Genomic DNA, 22,569 nt, shown 5'->3' on the forward strand with positions numbered 1-22,569 from the left:
CTTAAGTGACACGCCTGGGCCATATTACACCCCGAGTCATGCATACGTGCATAAAACAAGAATTGAGGAGGTCAGTGCTGGGGGTTGTAGGGGTGTTACCTCCTTGTCTAAACCTACGTTCAGCTTTCAAATATTTTACGTGCACTTCATAACATACTTTATGTGCAGGTCACAGACAGAAGGGTAGGTGCCAAGGTAGACCTATGATTGTGGAGTAAGTGAGTTAAAATGTATGGTCACATCGGCAATATTTCAGTCATATTATGACTTAATCAAATTATAGTTAAAGGTAAATTAGGAATATATAGTCTGGTTCATAATTATTGAGAATTATTCTTCTTACTTTGAGCTATCCTAACACCTCAACTGATTCACTGATACTTAAAACTAAGTAATGGTATAAGGGAGATAACTCATCTTGGCCTACTGAGTATAGTACAATTAGAGTTACCTCCCCTGAATTTGTAGCAGACGTCATTTTCCTCAGCACTGTCAACAATGTCTGCTGAAGATAAAAGAAGGTTGATTTTTGAGTAGCGTAATTAAGGAATAGATGATGTAAATACATTGGCACAGAGAACAGGAACTCCTCTTTCTACTGTGTATAGGATTAGGAAGAATTTTAAAGAGGGAAAGGTTTTTGGGCACCAGAAAGGAGCAGGGAGACCCAGAAAATTGGACTTCTCAGATCGCGTCCGGCTGGGAATTTTGGCGTCTAAAAAGCAAAGGGCAAGCATCTCCAACATCAGGTATGAAATGATAGAAAGGGGATCAACAGTTGTATCAAAATCTACAGTTAGAAGAAATTTGATTGATCTTGGGTGGGAGAAAAAGACTGGAATTCCTTCTCCTCTCATGAAACAAGAACATAAAGACAGGCGTGTTGAGTGGTGTTTGGCACATGAAAACTTTGACTGGGAAAATGTGATTTTTACTGATGAAAGCTCAATATGGGTATATCCCAATAATGTGAAAATATGGACAAAGTCTGCGTCAGCACCGTTGTATCGACGACCTAAATACAGCCCAAAGTTTCATGTATGGGGAGGGATATCCTTATTAGGAACGACCCCGCTGTGTGTGTTTGAGGGAAATCTGACAAGTCAACGCTACACTAACATATTAGATAATTTTCTCCTTCCAAGTGCACATGTGTTTTATGGAAATGACTGGATTTTGCAGCAAGATAATGATCCTAAACACACCGCAAAACATGCCAAGCAGTGGTTTCAGGAGACAAATGTGACTGCATTACCATTTCCTGCATATAGTCCTGACTTAAATCCCATTGAGAACATTTGGGGGATGATGAAGGAATGTGTGAAGCAAAAGGGGTTGACAAAAATTGAAGACATGAAGAGAGAAGTGGTCCGATACTGGGACAGCATAACTCACGAACCACTAACCTCTCTGATAGGAAGTATGCCTACCCATCTTAGACTGTGCCGTGAAGCTCAAGGAGACTTGATAAAATATTAAATTGTTATCTACACAACATGAAAAGGTCAGTTCACTTTCACAATACATTCAATTTTATCTGATTTGTTCTTGTTTAATAATATGAAATGCTTTAGCTATTCTCAATAATTTTGAACCATACTGTATGTCAACAGAGGAAAGTAAACCAACTAGATAATAACATATACTAATATAAAAATAGTCACTGTATCTAAATAATGTAACTGTACATGACGATACAGTATAAAATTCAGTTTGTAGATCGCCAAAACCGAAGGTAGATCACCATACTAGGGACCACGGGGCATAAATGTGGAGCATGTGGTCAGTTGTTATGAAGTATGGTCTTATTAAGCACGGTTAACGGTCAAAGAGGACAGATTGGTAAGGCATCTGTGGATAATGTGATACGTATCAATGATAATACGGAACAACAAAATCAATGCAAGAAATACTCAAGCATATTTTCATTGACATTGCATGTACTCACAATTCACATGTAATTGAATAACAATTTGAAACCCATGTGTATATAAAAAGGAAATGTTAAAATATGTACCTTGACTCATTAACTCGACTTAACTTGTTTTCATTCATACCAAAACTGTAACGGTCTCGTAGAATCTGAAGCCCGCACTATATACAACCAGGTAGTGTGACACCCGGTGTCCTTACACTGTTCCACTGTCAGGCAGTGTAAAGACTTGTCTCCGCGCCATGCATCACGTGGAAGTGTGAAGAACTGTGAACAACATGTCTGTCTGAAGACCTATGTCCGCAATATGTCCCACTGTCAGGCAGCGTGAAGACCTGTCACTGCACCATGTCCAACCACGTGGTAGTGTAAAGCCTAATGTCCGCTCTATGTCTCACAACATATCCCACTGTCAGGCAATGCGAAGACCAATCTCCGCACCATGTCCCACAGCCGGTCAGTGCGAAGCTCAATGTCCGCACCGTGTCCAACTGTCCGGCAGTGTGAAGACCTACGTCTTCGTCATATTCAACGGACTGTTCGGCTGTGAGAATACCTATGTTAACGCCACTGCCGTGTAGTGTCAAGTCACATGTCCGAGTCATGCTTCTAATGTCAAGCAATCTGAAGACCTATGTGAATACCTGTGTCAACATAATAATTCCACTGCCAGGAGGTCTGAAGATCTATGTCCGCATCATGTTCCACTGCTGCGAGGACGAAGAGTCGCAGATCGTAATTTCAATGGAACCATCTGGGTTAGCTTGGAGACACAGATGGAGCAATCGATGATACATCGTACCGTCCTGAAATAAAATACAATATATTGGTATTTAGGGAACAGAATACATAGATGCGTGTATGTTTTAGCACACGTTTATAAGATAAGAATCTTCATCAAAGTCACTGGTCTACACTAGCAGTCACCTAACCTTCTTGTACTCCCAGTTGTGTCTTTCCGCGCATGTCCGTTCCAGATGGAGGCTGGTCATGTCCGAAGTACAGACAAATGTGTTGTTCTGTTGGAAGTCTCCCTGTAGAGTTACTTGCCACAGCTACCAGCATATGAAACATGTTAACCATTTATACCATCAATCATACACACGTGAGTAACATCACGCCATAAACATTCGTATATGCACGTCACTAAACTGAGCGTGACAAATGATAGGTAATATCCTACAGCTAATAATTACACGAAGTATTGTCACCGTTACATGGTAATTTTACTATATATGTGTATATAAACATGATCAATACTAATTAAATAACTGAAAACACGTTATCTGTCAGTTGTGTCTGCCAACATGTCGCCGGATTTGTTTCTGAGATAGAAATCATCTCTTTTGCTTGTCGTAAGATTGGGATCGCGTGGTCAGCCTTGGTGACTTGGATACCACATGCCATCGTATCACCTTTGTGTTGATCAATGTTCATGCTCCTGATCGCTGGATTGACTCTTCCAGATCAACCATTTATGTGCAATATTGAATGTAGTTTTGTGTGTGGAGCGTGTTGTGTTGTATGTGATGTATCTGTGGCTTGTAGTATGGTGTTCTACTGTAGTGTATCGTGTAACATGTAACGGCGAGTAACGTCGTGTCATCTGTCTGAGGTTTACCGTGTGATGTTTGGTGACGAATGGTGATGTGTGATGACTTGTGGTGACGTGTGGTGACTTGTGGTGACGTGTGGTGACTTGTGATGACGGGTAACATATCCAGAGTACGTCGTGTCATCTGTCTGAGGTTTACCGTGTGATGTATGGTGACGAATGGTGATGTGTGGTGACTTGTGGTGACGTGTGGTGACTTGTGATGACGGGTAACATGTCCAGAGTACGTCGTGTCGTCTGTCTGAGGTTTACCGTGTGGTGTATGGTGACGTGTGGTGACTTGTGATGACTTGTGGTGATGGGTAACATGTCGTGAGTCCGTCGTGTCGTCTGAGGTTTACGTGAGATGTGTGTTGATGTGTGTTGATGTACGGTGACTTGTGGTGACATATGGGGACGCGTGGTGATGTGTGGTGATGTGTGGTGAGATGTGTTGGTGTGTGGTAACTTGTGGTGAAGTGTGGTGATGTGAGGTGATGTGTCGTTTTTCTTAATGTTGTATTAATTGTGCAGTGTGTGGTTTGTAGTGGATCTTGTGAGGCATGTGAAACATGTGGAATAAAGTCCTCGGGTCGGTGAATGACACAAACTGGGGATTCAAAACGGCAACACCACATATTATCAACATTTAGCAGGACCAACCACAACATCACACATCACACTGCAACTACCTGGTTCTCATCCTGTCGACGACACGGCCTCAGCCGGAGTCTTCTGCTCTGTTCATTAAGGCTGGTGACGCACTGATCGGTACCTGTAGGTCTTAGCTGTCGATTAAATGATGAGCGGCTTTACACAACTTGTAACAACAGGGCGATGTTGTACAAAACAACCTTAAGGTTAAGTAAGTGAGTGAGTTTCATGTACGTCACACTCTCCAATATTCCAGCTATATGGCCGACAGGTAAATAATCGGGTCTGGTCCACACAATCTAGTGATCGACAGTATGACCATCTATCTGCGCAATTGGCAACCGGTGACGTGTCATCGAAGGCAGCGAGCCAGACCACGTGCACTCGATCCCGTTAGTCACCTCTTACGACAAGCATCGCTTAGTGAAGTCCAAAATTCTACCCCAGACCTACACAGGTACTTAACGCTAAGAGAACATTAAGTCTATTTTAAGGCATGGTGGTTACGTTCGACTAGCATCGCTTTGTACAACGGCACCCAAATCAGTATGATCATCAATGTAGCCACCCACACAGCCACCTGTGATCTCACCTCTCCAGATGCTACAAGCCGAAGTGGCACTTGTTTCTCCGGGTAGACGTTGCGCATGTACCAGCGGAAGTCGTGACAGCGAAGTCGCTGCCTCAGAGCTTGACGTGAGGTTGTGTCGCCATGATTGTCCTGTCAGAATATGCATATGATATTATATTGTTGCTGTAGTTATTGGTTTACGTCTCCACATATGTGCGTATTACCACTCCCGCCTGTACTTGATCCGAATCCCGCATTCCTACACAGCAGAGTATTCCTTTAAACGGAATCAAGCAACATAATTCCGCAAATGTGATGCCGAAAAGATAAATTTGAAGCAACGAACCAAAATCTAACCTGACTCACCGTCCATGAAGATTAAACATAAGAAGTGTAAGATACATAGAGACACGTGTATTCTGACAAATCCCGAAGCATTGGCGTAAAGTAAAGGAGCACATCATACTCACGGGTTTCAGGAAGGATGCGTCATACAGATAGTGCTTATAATCATCCATCCACACTTCTGCTACTCTCGCGGAGTTTACGTTGGCAACGTTCTGTCCGTTGGGCCACGTGACAGGGTTGGAGTTCCGGAACACGTGACCAACTTGTGAACATGGCAGCAGATGTACGCTACCATTACACATCCAGACCTGGTGCGTGTGGTAAAATTTTGATAATGACTGTGATAATAATCGCGCAGCCTGACTGACCAGGCGGTGGTACTACAGATAATAATAACAACGATCATCCCTACCCAAAACAAAAAAGAAAGTAAAATAAAGAAGACAAATTGGAGATGGGAGGTTCAGAACGCTTGCAAAGGTATCAGTTTGTCTGTGAGCACCGAAGCAGCACTGGGACAAAATCATTCTAATGTATCTGACAGAGCAGAATATCCCAGACAATCTCTAAAGGTATGCAGACACCATTGCATGTGCCCACGGTTCCATCAACAGCAGGCCAGATCCTAGACTTTATTCGTTTAACTCGTTGCCTAGGATGTGGGTTATCATCCTGGATCTCCCCTGGTGTCCCCTCGGTCATACAACCAGTTGTACTGACACTAAGGTAATATTGAAGGATGTAGTGCTGGAGTAGGAGTTAGGAGTCATCACATTTGTTGCCTTTGACAAAAAGCGCCTCCCGTAAGATCCAATCCCTGCTTGGATTGCTGTAAAGGGGCGCGGCTCTGGGTGGAATGAGGGGTCTAGAACCTCTTTGGTGCATTATTTACATATTCCCTCATTCTACAAATCACGTACCTTGATATATAAACATGAACTGAACGTGTTAATATTTGATCAGAAGTGTGCAGAGATTACAACATTCTCTCACCTTGAAGGAGAGTTCCAGGTTTTCTCCTCCCCAGAACATCAACCCAGGATCAAAAGCTCCGAGTTTTCCAAAGAAGTCCTTGTCGATGGCAAATACTCCCCCCGGGATGGTGGGGGATCTGAAATCAACACCCAAACGTATGAGGTATTAAGATATGATCCTTGTTTCTGATCTTCCTGGCGCTCAACGTTAAGCAGACAAAACAATGACGATTGGTTGATATGAGACTTAATCATCAGTCTGTGGCACAAACAGCAACACACTAAAGACGCATGAAAGAGGCAACTGACAGATTTCATCTCGCACTATCAACTATTCGTCTGTTCACCTTATTGGGTCAGTCTCTGTTCTGTTCTGTTGATGGGCAGGGATATCATCCCATATAAACCTCAGGCCTTTCCAACTAAAACCACCTCGATGTGTAGGCAAAGATGTCCGGGAACCAAAGTGATGGGGATCAATGGGAGTTATCACCGGGAAGGTAACTGTAGTTGAATCAAGTGATATCCCTTCTAACAATGGTTCAAGCCAACCTGTTGAACAAGAAATATGCAACGTCGGTTTGATATTTGCTATAGGACTTCTTAAACCTACATGCATCACATCACTGAGGATACCGTGCAGTCAATTGTAAATACATATTACATCACCCCTCAAAACTCGCACACTCTCTAACTCTCTCACTCTTTGGCCGCTCGGGGCCTTGCGTGCAAGTATGGGTGTGTGTGTGTGTGGGTGTGTGTTTTTTCATACATCTAAGCCTTAGGGAATAAACATAAGCGTCCTTTAAGTTCCCTGGTAGATACTATGTCTAAATGAGTGCGCATTGCCCACACCTTTAAGAGGCCATTTGGAGGTACACTCTCCTCTGCGAATATTATAATGGGTGTCATGTAACCCTAGTTAAATAGGTGCTCAATCAAAATAGCATCATTGAACTGCATGGGACGGCCTAGAAATGGAACTATTGTAGGAACTGGGAAGCCTGTAAACTTTTCATTTCCTTCCATGGTAATCAAACTACTCCGTAACATCCGAACAGTTGCTGACCTCTGAATGAGGACAAACGATTTAGACATGTCACGCTTTGGAAACGTTTGTAATTGTTCGGTCATTCGCGCGTGCAAGAAAGAAATGTCTGCTGGTTACATTAAATCAGCGATTGTCTGATGTGGAATGTAGCATTGCTAAACGACACAAACGAGGTCATTAGGACAAAAGGTAGCTTATTACCTGGGAAACATTCCGTGTGTGAATCCATGAAGATCAGGACTGGAGCTAGCGCAATGGAGTAACCAACGAGTCGAGCACGTGCCACGCCCTGCCTCGTTTTCGTGCGGATAAGTTTGACCTTGACGAGAGTAGCTACATATTCTTCCAGTGGACTTTTCAGATAACCTTATGGAACAGACAGGTAATTTTGAGATCTGATGTTCGAGAACACGAAATACATTCGTATTGGCAGCAAGGCATTTACTCAGGCTAAATGAGTCAGCATACTTAGTCAGTACAAGTGCCATATTTGTAATACCACTCCTTACACATTTTAACACGGAAACTATAAACCGTTGGTAAATAGTTTATTCCCTGACATGCTTATTTACTTATTTCATGCAGTTTTCATTCAATGTTTTGTTCAAAATGTCACACGAGCTAAAGGTTTGTGTGGGTCGATACTGTATAGGTGGGAGCATCCATCTTTTACCTAAAGAACGTCACAGTCATAGTGTGCCTTATTTTAAATAAAGCCTTTATCAACACTCTGCTCGTATGAAACTAAAAGTGTTTTACGTGGGTCAGGTGTCGAAAAGACATCATTGTATATTACTGTTGTCATTTACTTCAAAATGGACGTTTATTCATATAGAAGCGTCAGTTTTAGAGGTGTTTGAGTAAGGTCTGTGTTACTACTCCTTTTTATGCCGAACGGAATCGCTGGATAGTCAAGCTTAATTTTTTTTTCGGCGTAGAGGTTCTATGGTTAAGATAGCGAAAAAGGTGGAAACGCAAGGTGAAATGTGCCCAGGTGAAGACGTTTTGTGGTGTCTCGGTTATTTTATTTTGAAATGCGTTTCCATTCGCAAAATAAGACATACACAAAATGTTTCAACCTCACTCACTAAACTCACACTAAAATCACGTTCCCTATGAACGAATTCGAATTCAACGTTGCCGTTACTGTTTGAAATGAATGTTTTAAGTAATATTTACTTTTATCGGATAGGTCATCCACAAGAATAATCTCTCTCAGTAGTTCTGGTGGCGATCTGTCCAGGATGCTGTGAACTGACCGGAGAAGTGTTGACCAAGCCTCGTTATGGAATGATATGATGACACTGACTTCCGGTAACTTCCCAGGGTAGAACTTTGTCCTGCAACTTATGGAAGTAGTTTTCCCTCCCTAAATAAAGGATTTCACCGAATCAACTTCTGTTCAACTGTCGATTTGACTCCTCGTAATAACAAGAATTAATTGGAGCACCTCATGGTTTAAGCCAATTCCCATAGGAGTCAGTATTCATGGACAAACATGTCCGTCTTTCTTCTTGAATGTAAACCTTTGGCTAAAATGATCTAAGCAAACATTGATACGAAATTCAGATTTCCTTCTTGCTACAATGTTATGGTAAAGGTATGCTAATACGCATTGTTCTGAAGACTTGATATATATCAGCTGAGCCCTTTGCGGTACAATCTTATGGTGAAGGTATGCTAATACGTATTGTTCTGAAGACTTGATATACAACAGCTGAGCCCTCTGCGGTACAATGTTATGGTGAAGGTATGCTAATACGTATTGTTCTGAAGACTTGATATACAACAGCTGAGCCCTTTGCGGTACAATGTTATGGTGAAGGTATGCTAATACGTATTGTTCTGAAGACTTGATATATATCAGCTGAGCCCTTTGCGGTACAATGTTACGGTAAAGGTATGCTAATACGCATTGTTCTGAAGACTTGATATATAACAGCTGAGCCCTTTGCGGTACAATGTTACGGTAAAGGTATGCTAATACGTATTGTTCTGAAGACTTGATATATAACAGCTGAGCCCTTTGCGGTACAATGTTATGGTAAAGGTATGCTAATACGTATTGTTCTGAAGACTTGATATATAACAGCTGAGCCCTTTGCGGTACAATGTTATGGTAAAGGTATGCTAATACGTATTGTTCTGAAGACTTGATATATAACAGCTGAGCCCTTTGCGGTACAATGTTATGGTAAAGGTATGCTAATACGTATTGTTCTGAAGACTTGATATATAACAGCTGAGCCCTTTGCGGTACAATGTTATGGTAAAGGTATGCTAATACGTATTGTTCTGAAGACTTGATATATATCAGCTGAGCTCTTTGCGGTACAATGTTATGGTAAAGGTATGCTAATACGTATTGTTCTGAAGACTTGATATATAACAGCTGAGCCCTTTGTGGTACAATGTTATGGTAAAGGTATGCTAATACGTATTGTTCTGAAGACTTGATATATAACAGCTGAGCCCTTTGCGGTACAATGTTATGGTAAAGGTATGCTAATACGTATTGTTCTGAAGACTTGATATATAACAGCTGAGCCCTTTGCGGTACAATGTTATGGTAAAGGTATGCTAATACGTATTGTTCTGAAGACTTGATATATATCAGCTGAGCTCTTTGCGGTACAATGTTATGGTAAAGGTATGCTAATACGTATTGTTCTGAAGACTTGATATATAACAGCTGAGCCCTTTGCCGTACAATGTTATGGTAAAGGTATGCTAATACGTATTGTTCTGAAGACTTGATATATAACAGCTGAGCCCTTTGCCGTACAATGTTATGGTAAAGGTATGCTAATACGTATTGTTCTGAAGACTTGATATATAACAGCTGAGCCCTTTGCGGTACAATGTTATGGTAAAGGTATGCTAATACGTATTGTTCTGAAGACTTGATATATATCAGCTGAGCCCTTTGCGGTACAATGTTATGGTGAAGGTATGCTAATACGTATTGTTCTGAAGACTTGATATACAACAGCTGAGCCCTTTGCGGTACAATGTTATGGTAAAGGTATGCTAATACGTATTGTTCTGAAGACTTGATATATAACAGCTGAGCCCTTTGCGGTACAATGTTATGGTAAAGGTATGCTAATACGTATTGTTCTGAAGACTTGATATATAACAGCTGAGCTCTTTGCGGTACAATGTTATGGTAAAGGTATGCTAATACGTATTGTTCTGAAGACTTGATATATAACAGCTGAGCCCTTTGCGGTACGATGTTATGGTAAAGGTATGCTAATACGTATTGTTCTGAAGACTTGATATATAACAGCTGAGCCCTTTGCGGTACGATGTTATGGTAAAGGTATGCTAATACGTATTGTTCTGAAGACTTGATATATAACAGCTGAGCTCTTTGCGGTACAATGTTATGGTAAAGGTATGCTAATACGTATTGTTCTGAAGACTTGATATATAACAGCTGAGCCCTTTGCGGTACAATGTTATGGTAAAGGTATGCTAATACGTATTGTTCTGAAGACTTGATATACAACAGCTGAGCCCTTTGCGGTACAATGTTATGGTAAAGGTATGCTAATACGTATTGTTCTGAAGACTTGATATATATCAGCTGAGCCCTTTGCGGTACAATGTTATGGTAAAGGTATGCTAATACGTATTGTTCTGAAGACTTGATATATAACAGCTGAGCTCTTTGCGGTACAATGTTATGGTAAAGGTATGCTAATACGTATTGTTCTGAAGACTTGATATACAACAGCTGAGCCCTTTGCGGTACAATGTTATGGTAAAGGTATGCTAATACGTATTGTTCTGAAGACTTGATATATAACAGCTGAGCCCTTTGCGGTACAATGTTATGGTAAAGGTATGCTAATACGTATTGTTCTGAAGACTTGATATACAACAGCTGAGCCCTTTGCGGTACAATGTTATGGTAAAGGTATGCTAATACGTATTGTTCTGAAGACTTGATATATAACAGCTGAGCCCTTTGCGGTACAATGTTATGGTGAAGGTATGCTAATACGTATTGTTCTGAAGACTTGATATATATCAGCTGAGCCCTTTGCGGTACAATGTTATGGTAAAGGTATGCTAATACGTATTGTTCTGAAGACTTGATATACAACAGCTGAGCCCTTTGCGGTACAATGTTATGGTAAAGGTATGCTAATACGTATTGTTCTGAAGACTTGATATATAACAGCTGAGCTCTTTGCGGTACAATGTTATGGTAAAGGTATGCTAATACGTATTGTTCTGAAGACTTGATATACAACAGCTGAGCCCTTTGCGGTACAATGTTATGGTAAAGGTATGCTAATACGTATTGTTCTGAAGACTTGATATATAACAGCTGAGCCCTTTGCGGTACAATGTTATGGTAAAGGTATGCTAATACGTATTGTTCTGAAGACTTGATATATAACAGCTGAGCCCTTTGCGGTACAATGTTATGGTAAAGGTATGCTAATACGTATTGTTCTGAAGACTTGATATATAACAGCTGAGCCCTTTGCGGTACAATGTTATGGTAAAGGTATGCTAATACGTATTGTTCTGAAGACTTGATATATAACAGCTGAGCCCTTTGCGGTACAATGTTACGGTAAAGGTATGCTAATACGCATTGTTCTGAAGACTTGATATATAACAGCTGAGCCCTTTGCGGTACAATGTTATGGTAAAGGTATGCTAATACGTATTGTTCTGAAGACTTGATATATAACAGCTGAGCCCTTTGCGGTACAATGTTATGGTAAAGGTATGCTAATACGTATTGTTCTGAAGACTTGATATATATCAGCTGAGCCCTTTGCGGTACAATGTTATGGTAAAGGTATGCTAATACGTATTGTTCTGAAGACTTGATATACAACAGCTGAGCCCTTTGCGGTACAATGTTATGGTGAAGGTATGCTAATACGTATTGTTCTGAAGACTTGATATATAACAGCTGAGCCCTTTGCGGTACAATGTTATGGTAAAGGTATGCTAATACGTATTGTTCTGAAGACTTGATATACAACAGCTGAGCCCTTTGCGGTACAATGTTATGGTGAAGGTATGCTAATACGTATTGTTCTGAAGACTTGATATATAACAGCTGAGCCCTTTGCGGTACAATGTTATGGTAAAGGTATGCTAATACGTATTGTTCTGAAGACTTGATATACAACAGCTGAGCCCTTTGCGGTACAATGTTATGGTAAAGGTATGCTAATACGTATTGTTCTGAAGACTTGATATATAACAGCTGAGCCCTTTGCGGTACAATGTTATGGTAAAGGTATGCTAATACGTATTGTTCTGAAGACTTGATATATAACAGCTGAGCCCTTTGCGGTACAATGTTATGGTAAAGGTATGCTAATACGTATTGTTCTGAAGACTTGATATACAACAGCTGAGCCCTTTGCGGTACAATGTTATGGTAAAGGTATGCTAATACGTATTGTTCTGAAGACTTGATATATAACAGCTGAGCCCTTTGCGGTACGATACATACAAAGCATGCCAGAGAATAATCAGATTCCGTTCGGAAGGTTCACATGACGTCATAGCTTTTGTTAAAGCGATGTGACGTCACATTGTGTGACGTGCGAGTAAATCTGCATCATAAGGTGTGTATTCAAGGTGCGACATTTAATGACTTTATTTGATCAAAGGTGGGGCCGAAGTTTATTTGTTGACTGTTACATCGGTGTTTCTTCAATTCAGACCAATAAACCAATTCACTGGATTCTCGGCTGGTTTCTTTGGTCAGTTTCCTCTCGTCTCGTCTCGTCTCGTCTCGCCTCATCTCGTCCTGTCTCGTCTGGTCTCGTCACTCAGTGTCCTCACCCCAAAGTTGTACGTGTAATGTGTTTGTCTGTTACTTAGCGAGGTATTCAGCTATTTTAGTACTGACATAATCATGCTGTGTTTTCAAAATTACCTCAGGGCTGTAAACCAATTATAATTCAATTTGATACTGAACGCGTACTTATCACTCCATAAATTCAAATAGAGTCACGAAAGGAAATTAGATAATCCACGATCGGGCATACTGAGATGCCCGAAATTTTGAAATGAAATTTCTACAAGCTTGTATGACGAATGACATTGTGAGACAAAAGAACAGCAACATATATTTAATAGGAGAATGCTGCTAGAATACACTGTGTCAGGCACAATAACACATATAAATAACATAAAAATTAACCGACGTTGAATAAAGCATAGCTACATGAAATAATATATCTAATACGTTCTACATCTTCCAAAGTATTACAAGCGCAGAACTACATTAATATCACCTAACATAATGACTGGAATATCAATTGTCTGTTTTAGCTGAATCCAGTATCTCCTAAAGAAAATGAAAGCATATATTTAACACATTCATAAAAAAATATTAACGTTTTCTCAAAATATATTGCTATGTAAAAAGACAAATATTACGTGATGACATATCATTTTGAATCCGAGCTTCCTTCACTACAAAGAGTATGTGCCGGCTATATCAACTCCGGACACAGGTATATATTACTGAGTTTTAGCTATCGTCTTGGTTGCTATACCTTGTCGGTCTATCGTCCAACAACCGTCGTCTCACAGGGACCATGTCACTCACGAACTGGTTAAAGTAGTTCTGCTTGTATCCCTCTAGGTACTGGAGCCTGTTCCGGTCAGAGAGTTTTTCATAGTCCACAAAAACCGATGCTCCGTATTCCCCTGTGAAGTATATCGTCACGAAACATGCGTTAGTTGATGAACTGTAATGCTTCACCTATCAGTCACGCTTAAACCTGAATGTACAATGTAACTGTAAAAACGTGTGGGGCTTCTAAACATGATTGCATGTAACAAACCGACACAGATGATTATCATCTTAGTGAAATATTAAATGAAACTGCTCAAACAATAGCGGAACCGAACATGTCGTAAACACCAAGGGCATCGCCATCTTGCATACAATCTTCCCTCATTTCATTAACTCCTTCTCCCAAACTTAGCATTGACGATGCTGTTACAACAGCGGTTAAAGCGTTTAACCGGAAGTCGCGGATTTATTTTGAATATTGGTACAATGTATTAATTCCACACCTTGCGTCCCCTTCGTGTTGCTGAAATCTTGTTAAATGTGTGTCAACAGAGTGAGTTAGTTTACGCCGCACTAAACAATATTCCAGCAACACGATGTCGGTCTATAAATAATCGAGACCAGACAATCCAGTGATCAATAGCAAAAACAAAATCGATTTACGCCATTGGTATACCATTATGTGAACCTTGTCAGCGAGACCGACCATCCGATCCTGCTAGTCGCCTCTTACGACAAGTATTCGGTACTAAAGACAAATTCTAACCTGAATTTTCACGGGTCGTTGATAAGAAAACTAAATAAGACGACATAACTCACCCGTATGTTTATGAGGTGACGCTAAACGAGATTTACATTGTGCTCATGAGGAGAATCGAACCCTCGTTTTTGTCGTGACGATCAGACGTTTTAATCACTAGGCTACCCCACCGTTATAGCATGTGACAGAGTGGACGGAGGTGGAGTGGACTTTAAGTAGTGAAATGCATGTTTTACATCTCCATTCTTGTTGCATTGCTCATAATAATCACTATGAAAACTCTCCTCCAGCCACGTTTGCGCTCCAGGTGAGAATTCGTGCACTTATTATCTCGGTTAGATGGGGTATACAGCGTTGTATACACGTTCACGAATCAGTTCGTGATATAGATAAGATCATTGACTATCAGTCAATGCGGTTAGTTTAACCCATACTGTATACATAACCGACCATCTGTGACATATGAGCTTGCCTTCGTGTGCTCATATACCTCCACTTAATTAGCGTCGGTAGATTTACATAGATAGATACTTGTCAATCCGCATCTACCATTACCATCATTGCTCAGCATGTATGCTTGTAAGAACACCTTAGAATGAAATTGTCCTGCAATACCGAACAACATGTGAAATATTCCTGACATTAAAAACACTTGAACGGAAAATCCATAAACTCCTATGGAAACATATCGACATTTGTCAGATTTAAGAGTTCAAGCAATAATCGTTGTTTACATTGTCACACGTACTTTACCTGGTCCATTGGGCGAGTACTTAAATGCTGGTAGCAGCAGATGCCGTTCACGAGACCCGGCTGATCTTTCAATACCTTCTATCTGCACATTCCGAGTCTCTCCTTGAGAAGTAAACACGCGACCGCCCTCTGACAGATTTCTGATGACGACGCCCGAGTCAGCATTGCCCTCGTGAATCTCCAGCCCCAAATCTTTCCCATCCTTGTCCTTCACAGTTGCGTTACGTGACGATGCATGCAGCAAGGCTTCTATGCTATTTTTGGTCAGACTGCTGACGGGATTCGTTGCTGGTCTGTCAGTGACAGCAGGAAGATAAAGCACATGTGAGACCGTTTTGTCCTTGGTGTTGTTATCAATGTTTTCTTCCACGGTTATTTTTGGGTTTGTGGTTCCGTTATGTAATACACGAGGTACAGGAATCGACATTGTCTTCGCCTTAATGAACCCATGTGAAGAATGGGGTTCCTTAGAGTCACCCTTTCTTACCCTGAAAATACCGTTCCTCAACATTGTTGATTCCAGTTTGTAGTCTATCTCCATGTCGAGATAGAGAAGTTCCTGTTGTGTCTGTTCCTTGCTGTAGCTAGGCGTAGAGGCCGGAACTGGCTGAGGTAGTTGTTTCATTGGCATTGATGTGACCTCATCAGATGCCTTGGCTGCATTGGTGGGTAATTTTGGAATGTCCAACTGTTTTCCGAAGGAAGAGTAAGATACCATAGAAATGTCGGATTCTGGGATTCTGTCATCAATAACAGTGACCGATGTGGGTTCCGATAGCGGCCTTACGTTTTGGATATGTTGAATATTTTCAAAAGCTTTTTGTTCTACATTTGGAGTCATAGGTGTTGTGGGAATTTCGGGTTTTCTTAAGAATGGAATGTAGTTGTATTTATCTGATGCACTTTGTTGCGCAGGTGACCTCGTTGGTGTTGTTGGAATTTCGGGTTGTCTTAGGAAAGGAATGCTGGTGTGCTTATCAGATTCCCTTGTCTGTACAGTTGGAACAGTCGGTGTTGTTGGAATTTCGAGTTGCAATGGAAAAGGAATTTTCATACCCTTATCAAACTCCCTTGTTTGTACAGTTGAAACAGTCGGTGTTGTTGGAACTTCTGGTTGCCTTAGAAATGGAATGTTGGCGCCCTTATCAAATTCCCTTGTTTGTACAGTTGAAACAGTCGGTGTTGTTGGAATTATCTTTTGCCTCAAGATTAAGTTTTTGTTGTAATTATCAAATGCCATTTTCGCTTCAGTCGACCCAGTCAATTTTGTTGGAATTTCAGGTGGCCTCAGAAATGGAAAAGTGTTTGGTGGTTCAACTGCCTTTTGGTTAATCCCTTGTTTGTTTACTATTGTTTGGCCGAAGAATGGAATCATTTTGGATCTCTCATGTTTCCTGTCATGTGTCACAGAAGCCGTGATATGTAGACCGTTATTGTCTCCTCCAAAACCAATTTGTTTCTGATGATGTCCCTTTGTTGGGCTAACATTTGTAATTTCTTGTGTTGTCGATGTGACGTGTTCATCCCGATGTCTCGACATAAAGTTAGACAAGTTGGCTTTAAATCTTTCACCACCCCATGGCTCGTGAACTGAATGTTCTATTCTTGCAGAGTCATTGTCTGAGCTGTTGTTTGAGATTCTAGTGCTCTGTTTGAGCAAACGTCTATTCGTGTCTGAGTATCCATGCATATTTTTCTGAGTAAAGTCGGGGTTAGTATAAGCTTTCCTGAAATTCACTTCCTTCCCATGACCCACTCGATCAAACACACCACTTTTAAAATGTTTGCCTCGACTGCCAGGTTCATTTTCATTTTGAGCTAAACGGTGACTAGACATTGCCAGTGTTTGACCTCTTTCTTCCTCTGTTTTTCCTGCAGACTGTTTGAATATCATCTGCTCGAAGTGTGCATCTTTACTTGTAAATACATCTTTGTGCAAATGTACCCTCGTTTCTGGACTATTTGGGGAGATTTGTAATATATTTCTGTTTCCAGTCTTGATGCGTCGGTCCTTCACAGTTGGTGGCACAGGAACTGGTTCTGGCTCGGGAGGCAGCAGTAAGACCTCGCGAACAGTCAAAGGTCCCCTTTTCGTCCTAACACCATGTCTACTAGCCGCGGATTGCCGAGGTTTAGTTCGAGTCACATTTTCAATATTTGTCCTGGAATGTGACCCTCCTTCATGTATTTTCAAAATACCTTCTTGAGTCTTTGATAGAACCATATTATTACCATTATTTGGTCCAGGTTGTGGCCTTTCTTTGTGGAAGGTCTGGGTATGCATAACATCCTCAGAAGCTTCTAAAGTCTTCGATGAGATCACAGGAGTATCATTTTTTATCCCAGGTTGTTCAACGGCAATCATGTTTATCTTGTTATATGGCATAGGGGTTGAGCTGTCATTAATGAAATAGAAATCTCCAGTGTAGGCCGAGTTGTATCCGACAAGAAAACGGTTTTCAGCTGGTTCTTCTTCGTGTTCATATTCATTGGAGAGGGTTTGCACTGTAACATTTGTGAAAAGTACAGTTAAGTATAGAGTATAGATGGTGGCAGTCACAGCCAGAAGAATATACTTTCTGGCCTTCATCGTGCAGAAGGAGCCTGATATGCAGCATCCAGTTTTAAGAATCCATCGATTCAATACACCGTGTGCTTGTCTATATAGTTATAGACTTCAAGGAAACCGTTAACGTCCAGGTTGCACGGTAAACACATTGTTTCACTTGTTCATTGTACATTATATATTGTCCAAGTAAAGATGAAACGCCAACACCAGAGAATAGCCATATTCAATTATTCGCCACAGCAGACTCCATTTCCCAACATATCGGCGACAGGTTTGTGGATAGTTCTCTGCAACTCACCAGGTATATCACAAGGTGCTTGTGTGTAAGGCAAATATTTCGTGATTTACTGTTAATACATTGCCCATAATTCAATGATATCACATTTTCAGTATCCGTCGCTCCTTCTCAGGGGTTAACTTTCCACAGATGTATGCAGGTTTTGACATAAATGTAATGGATGCATTTAGTTTGTTCCATGCAGTTACCTGTTATTGATGTAAAAAAATATATCGTTTAGTCATACATGTATGTGTCAATAAAGGCAGTTCAGAAGTCAACAGCTTCACTTTCTTAAGTTTTAAGAGAACCGTGACATGATACTTAGACTCTTCGCGAAACTCCCTGACATCCAGCTGTTCGACAAGAGTCTTAATTCTCCTAATTTAACGCTTTTAGAAGTTGTCAATGGTATCACTGTATGGCAGTGATATGTAGGAGGAAAGTGTGGACCTCCGGTCCTTGTGTCTTTTCAAGAGATACGACCTGACCACTCTGAAACAGTAGTCAAATACAGTGTCACTAAACTTAAACACTTCACTTTGTCTGCATGTTGTTTGTTAGACAAGTTCCACAACACTAATACACACTGATAAAGCATTCCTATCTATGGGGCACATACTGGCATTATTTAATATATAAAGTGTGAATATAAAGTAGAAGTAAAACCTACCTTAGTTCTCTACTAAGCAACTCTGACTAATGTCGTGAGACACCTTAAGTTAACTGGTTGTGAGTGACAGCAATAACGACAATGAATAAATGGTATATCTAGTCACAGATGAAGCAGATAAATATGAAAGTGAATAGTCCTTGTGAAACATCATCGCCTCTTTATGGAAGGGGTCACAGTCGTGGAATACAGGGCTTAGATCAGAGATAACGTTTATGCGACATGTGCACACCTGAATGAGGTATTGTGATTTATATCAGATTACAGTCCAAAGCAGATTCATTTTCTGTGACGGATTTACGACGCCTTTCTAAATATTCCCTTTTCTAAATATTCCCGACTGGGGTACACCAGAGTAAGTGGACAGGCAGTCAGTGTACCATATATTCTTCTTAGAATTTGTGACAACCGTTAAGATGATTGCCAGGTTGTCTCTGAACGTCATTCTTGCCGGTGAAGATCCGGGTTAGAAAACTGATGTTTAGTAACAGGTGCTTGTCGTTACAGGCGACTAACGGGATTGGATGGTCAGACTCTCTGACTTGTGCATGTCGATGCTCATGCTGTTAACCATTTGAGTCTCTGATCCAGACTCTGTTATTTACAGACCGCCACCGTATACTTGGAATATTGCTGAATGCGGCGTAAAACTAAACTCACTAACTCAAGGTCCTCTGCATGTGTTTGTTGCCGATGAAGCAGGATGAAAGCTTACAGTGAATTTATGCTGCAGGACAAATTAAATAAGGGATCACATGAGAGCACAAGTATTCCATTATATTTTTCCAGGTTTCTTCACAACTTCTGCGATAGAATACTTGTGAAGAAATCTGATAAAGGAACACTTGTGTCACTTATTCGTTCCCTAGATATATCGTTGTTAAATTTGGTCGTAATCCATTTGCAAACACTTGTGCCAGAGAATCTATTTCATAGAAATGCTTGTATTCTATTACATACAGACCATGCAAATACAAGCTGACATCAGGAGATTGGTCAATGCGTATGCTCTCGGTGAGATAGGGTTAAGGGTGTGTGACTACACGCACGAGCCTTTGCTGACATTTGACATCAGGTGCAATATGAATGTAATGGTATCCACGAATATAGATTGTGTAACGCTATCGCCACGTTAACTGTATATTCATACATTCGAATGTATACAACAGTTAGAACGGCTTTCGTATCATCATTTGTCATGCATGTATGTAATTTAATCAGAGCCTAGCTATATAAAGTAGCTCCCATACTACTCTGTCTCATGTCACTGACTGTACGCCATTTGCAGGTGGCAAACTTCCAGCAGTGAGACTATAAAGGTCTCCACAGCAGGTTACAGCACTAGAGGATTATTTTGCAAGCCCGTAAGACAAATGACGACTGTAGGAGAACTTTGTATGCCAGGGTGGACATTTCCACTAGTAAAGATAGACGGTGTTGTAGAGATGAAGACTTTGACAGAGAAGCTCAAGACGATGAAATCCCGTCCAGTCAGAGAAGATGATATCTTTCTATGCACGTATCCCAAGTCAGGTGAGTGCATCAGTAGCACGAAGTATAATGTGAATTTGATCATGTTGTCGACCTTGGGAATGGGTGTAATAAAACAACAACAACAACAGCAACAAAAACAAACAAAATAACAACAAAAACAAAGCAAAACAAAACAACAACAAGCATAAACGTGAGCGACAATCTAACGAAGACGCTTCGCTTGTTGTGGTATATTGTATGTTTTATCAAGTCACACTTGCTCCTGAGTCAACATCAACATTAAAGTAGTCTATGCAATAACTTCGATACATGTCATATATAGTGACCGTATACTTTTCCACCACCAACAACATTAAAGGTGATATGTGCTTTGCAAAAAAAGTACTTGTCTCCAATGCAATGTTCCAGGCACTCACTGGACTTGGGAGATTCTCAACATGATCGTGGCAGGCAAGGCTGAGTATGCCAAACACTGGAAAAATTCCGCCGCGCTGGAACGTATGACAGAAGAAGGAATGGAGGAACTAGCATCACCCAGGATCATTCAAACACATTTGTTGCCAAGGTAGGATCATTTGACATTGATGCATCTCACCTTTGTTCGTTGAGTCACTCATTGTGTTTTCCAGTTCTTCTTGATTCGATATTTCACAAAACCAATGCGTGGGAAAATATTTCCAATCTGCATGAAGGATTAGAAGTATGTTGTGCGCAGTAAAAAGACATGAAACATGTAAACCGTTAGAGGAGCCTTTAGTGAAGGATCACCCAGGATCATTCAAACACATTTATTGCAAAGGTAGGATCATTTGTGAATTAAACATAACTAGTTACGAAACTTATAGGAACTATGGGTGAGTGTAATATTTGAAACGTTAGCTCACCATTTATAAAGACTCAGTTCCATTTCCTGTATAGAAACAAATCGTTCACTCACCAACACGCATCATATTCCGAACAGTTGCCGCTTAAACTGAACCAGGAGTGGCACCTGTCTCATACACATGCATCGGGGAAGTACATGTTATGTGTTATAACAATCACATGAAGAACGTACTTGAAACGCTCAATATGTATTATGATATTTACAGTCAGATGCCAGAGATGCTATGGGAACGCAGATGCAAGGTAGTTTACGTCCAAAGGAATCCGAAAGACTGTGCAGTGTCATACTTTTGTCATATGAGCCAACAAGTACGTAAAGACAACCCCACCCAGCAAGTCACCTTCACTGGATCCTGGGACGAGTTCCTCAGCTTCTTCATGGACGGTAGTGGTACGAACATCTTCTTCAGCACATGACGATAACGATAACGATCATCTGAGTCCTATTCTGTTCAATGCCACTTGTGATGACTAGGGATGAAAGTGGTTGTGTAAAGTAATCGTTTCATACGTGTCAATCGCTCGGTTCCGGTGCCAAGTCGAATTGCGTTCCACCTAATATGTCTAATGAACATACAGAAGCTGGTATTATGAAGAGGAAAAAGTTTAATGGATAACATCTTTTTATTGCAATCGGTACAACGTTTTTGCGTAGATGCTAACATTGCAATAAAGGAAGTGATGAAATCTTCAAAACAGTTAGGGAGCGATAAGCGCAAAAACCATCAGCATAGTTAAGCCCATCATTCTACATTCAAATCTCCAACAACACAAAATCTAAGAGAAGAAACTTTTATAACGAATTACCTGAATGTTATGAACTTCACATTGATTAAGTAAGGACATGTTGATAATAATATGAAGGCAATGCATCTCCCCTTCGTTCGTTGTGTCACTTATTGTTTTTTCCAGTTCCTCTTGGTTCGATATTTCACCATACCAATGCGTGGAAAAATGTTTCCAGTGTGCATGAAGGATTGGATATATGCTATGTGCAGTACGAAGACATGAAACAGGTAAACCGTTAGAGGAGCAAGACAGCCAGACGTCGCAATACATCGTGTAGATTCGGACTTGTAAATGTTTAGATACATGACATGGAGATGTGACTTAACCAACGCCATGCATGGTTGTATCAGAGCGTGCATAATGAGACTTCGAAACATCTTTGCATGTTTTTAGTCACAATGTGGATATGATATATAACGTGTGCATATTCTGTATCAGGAACAGTGCAAAGGTGAAACTAATTTAATATGACGCATGTCTTTATTGCATTGAGAACGATGACTACATAATCCTTGGTAACGGAATGGTTAAGAACACGTCCCCTTAAGAAATACCTACCAGTGTGAATGGACATTAAGGACATCACACATGATGCTATCTATTTGGGGATCTTAATTTTTATGTTGTGGAGCGTCCAGGATATTTGGTAGACTTCTCAAGATACGTGGATGGA

General features: G+C 40.7%; 2 protein-coding genes across 2 annotated transcripts in view; one reads left to right on the forward strand and one right to left on the reverse strand.

The window, feature by feature from the left end:
- Window positions 1-2,619: 2,619 nt before the first annotated feature.
- LOC137280741 (polypeptide N-acetylgalactosaminyltransferase 5-like) lies at window positions 2,620-17,799 on the reverse strand. Its single transcript, XM_067811961.1, has 12 exons — window positions 16,966-17,799; window positions 15,210-16,200; window positions 13,674-13,827; window positions 8,305-8,471; window positions 7,327-7,491; window positions 6,422-6,626; window positions 6,094-6,211; window positions 5,223-5,408; window positions 4,774-4,902; window positions 4,220-4,315; window positions 2,866-2,988; window positions 2,620-2,739 (listed from the first exon to the last, which is right to left on the reverse strand). The coding sequence occupies exons 1-12, from the start codon at window positions 17,797-17,799 to the stop codon at window positions 2,620-2,622; spliced, it is 3,288 nt and encodes a 1,095-aa protein (XP_067668062.1).
- A 2,302-nt stretch (window positions 17,800-20,101) lies between these two features.
- The window catches only part of LOC137280742 (uncharacterized), a 36,353-nt gene continuing 33,885 nt past the window's right edge, over window positions 20,102-22,569 (forward strand). Inside the window, exons 1-4 of the mRNA XM_067811962.1 lie at window positions 20,102-20,261; window positions 20,631-20,787; window positions 21,314-21,498; window positions 22,020-22,123. Of these exons, the coding sequence (XP_067668063.1) occupies window positions 20,102-20,261; window positions 20,631-20,787; window positions 21,314-21,498; window positions 22,020-22,123 (606 nt within the window). The remainder of the gene's footprint in view (window positions 20,262-20,630; window positions 20,788-21,313; window positions 21,499-22,019; window positions 22,124-22,569) is intronic.

The sequence above is a fragment of the Haliotis asinina genome, chromosome 4, assembly GCF_037392515.1.
Source record: "Haliotis asinina isolate JCU_RB_2024 chromosome 4, JCU_Hal_asi_v2, whole genome shotgun sequence".
NCBI classification, from domain to species: Eukaryota; Metazoa; Mollusca; class Gastropoda; order Lepetellida; family Haliotidae; genus Haliotis; species Haliotis asinina.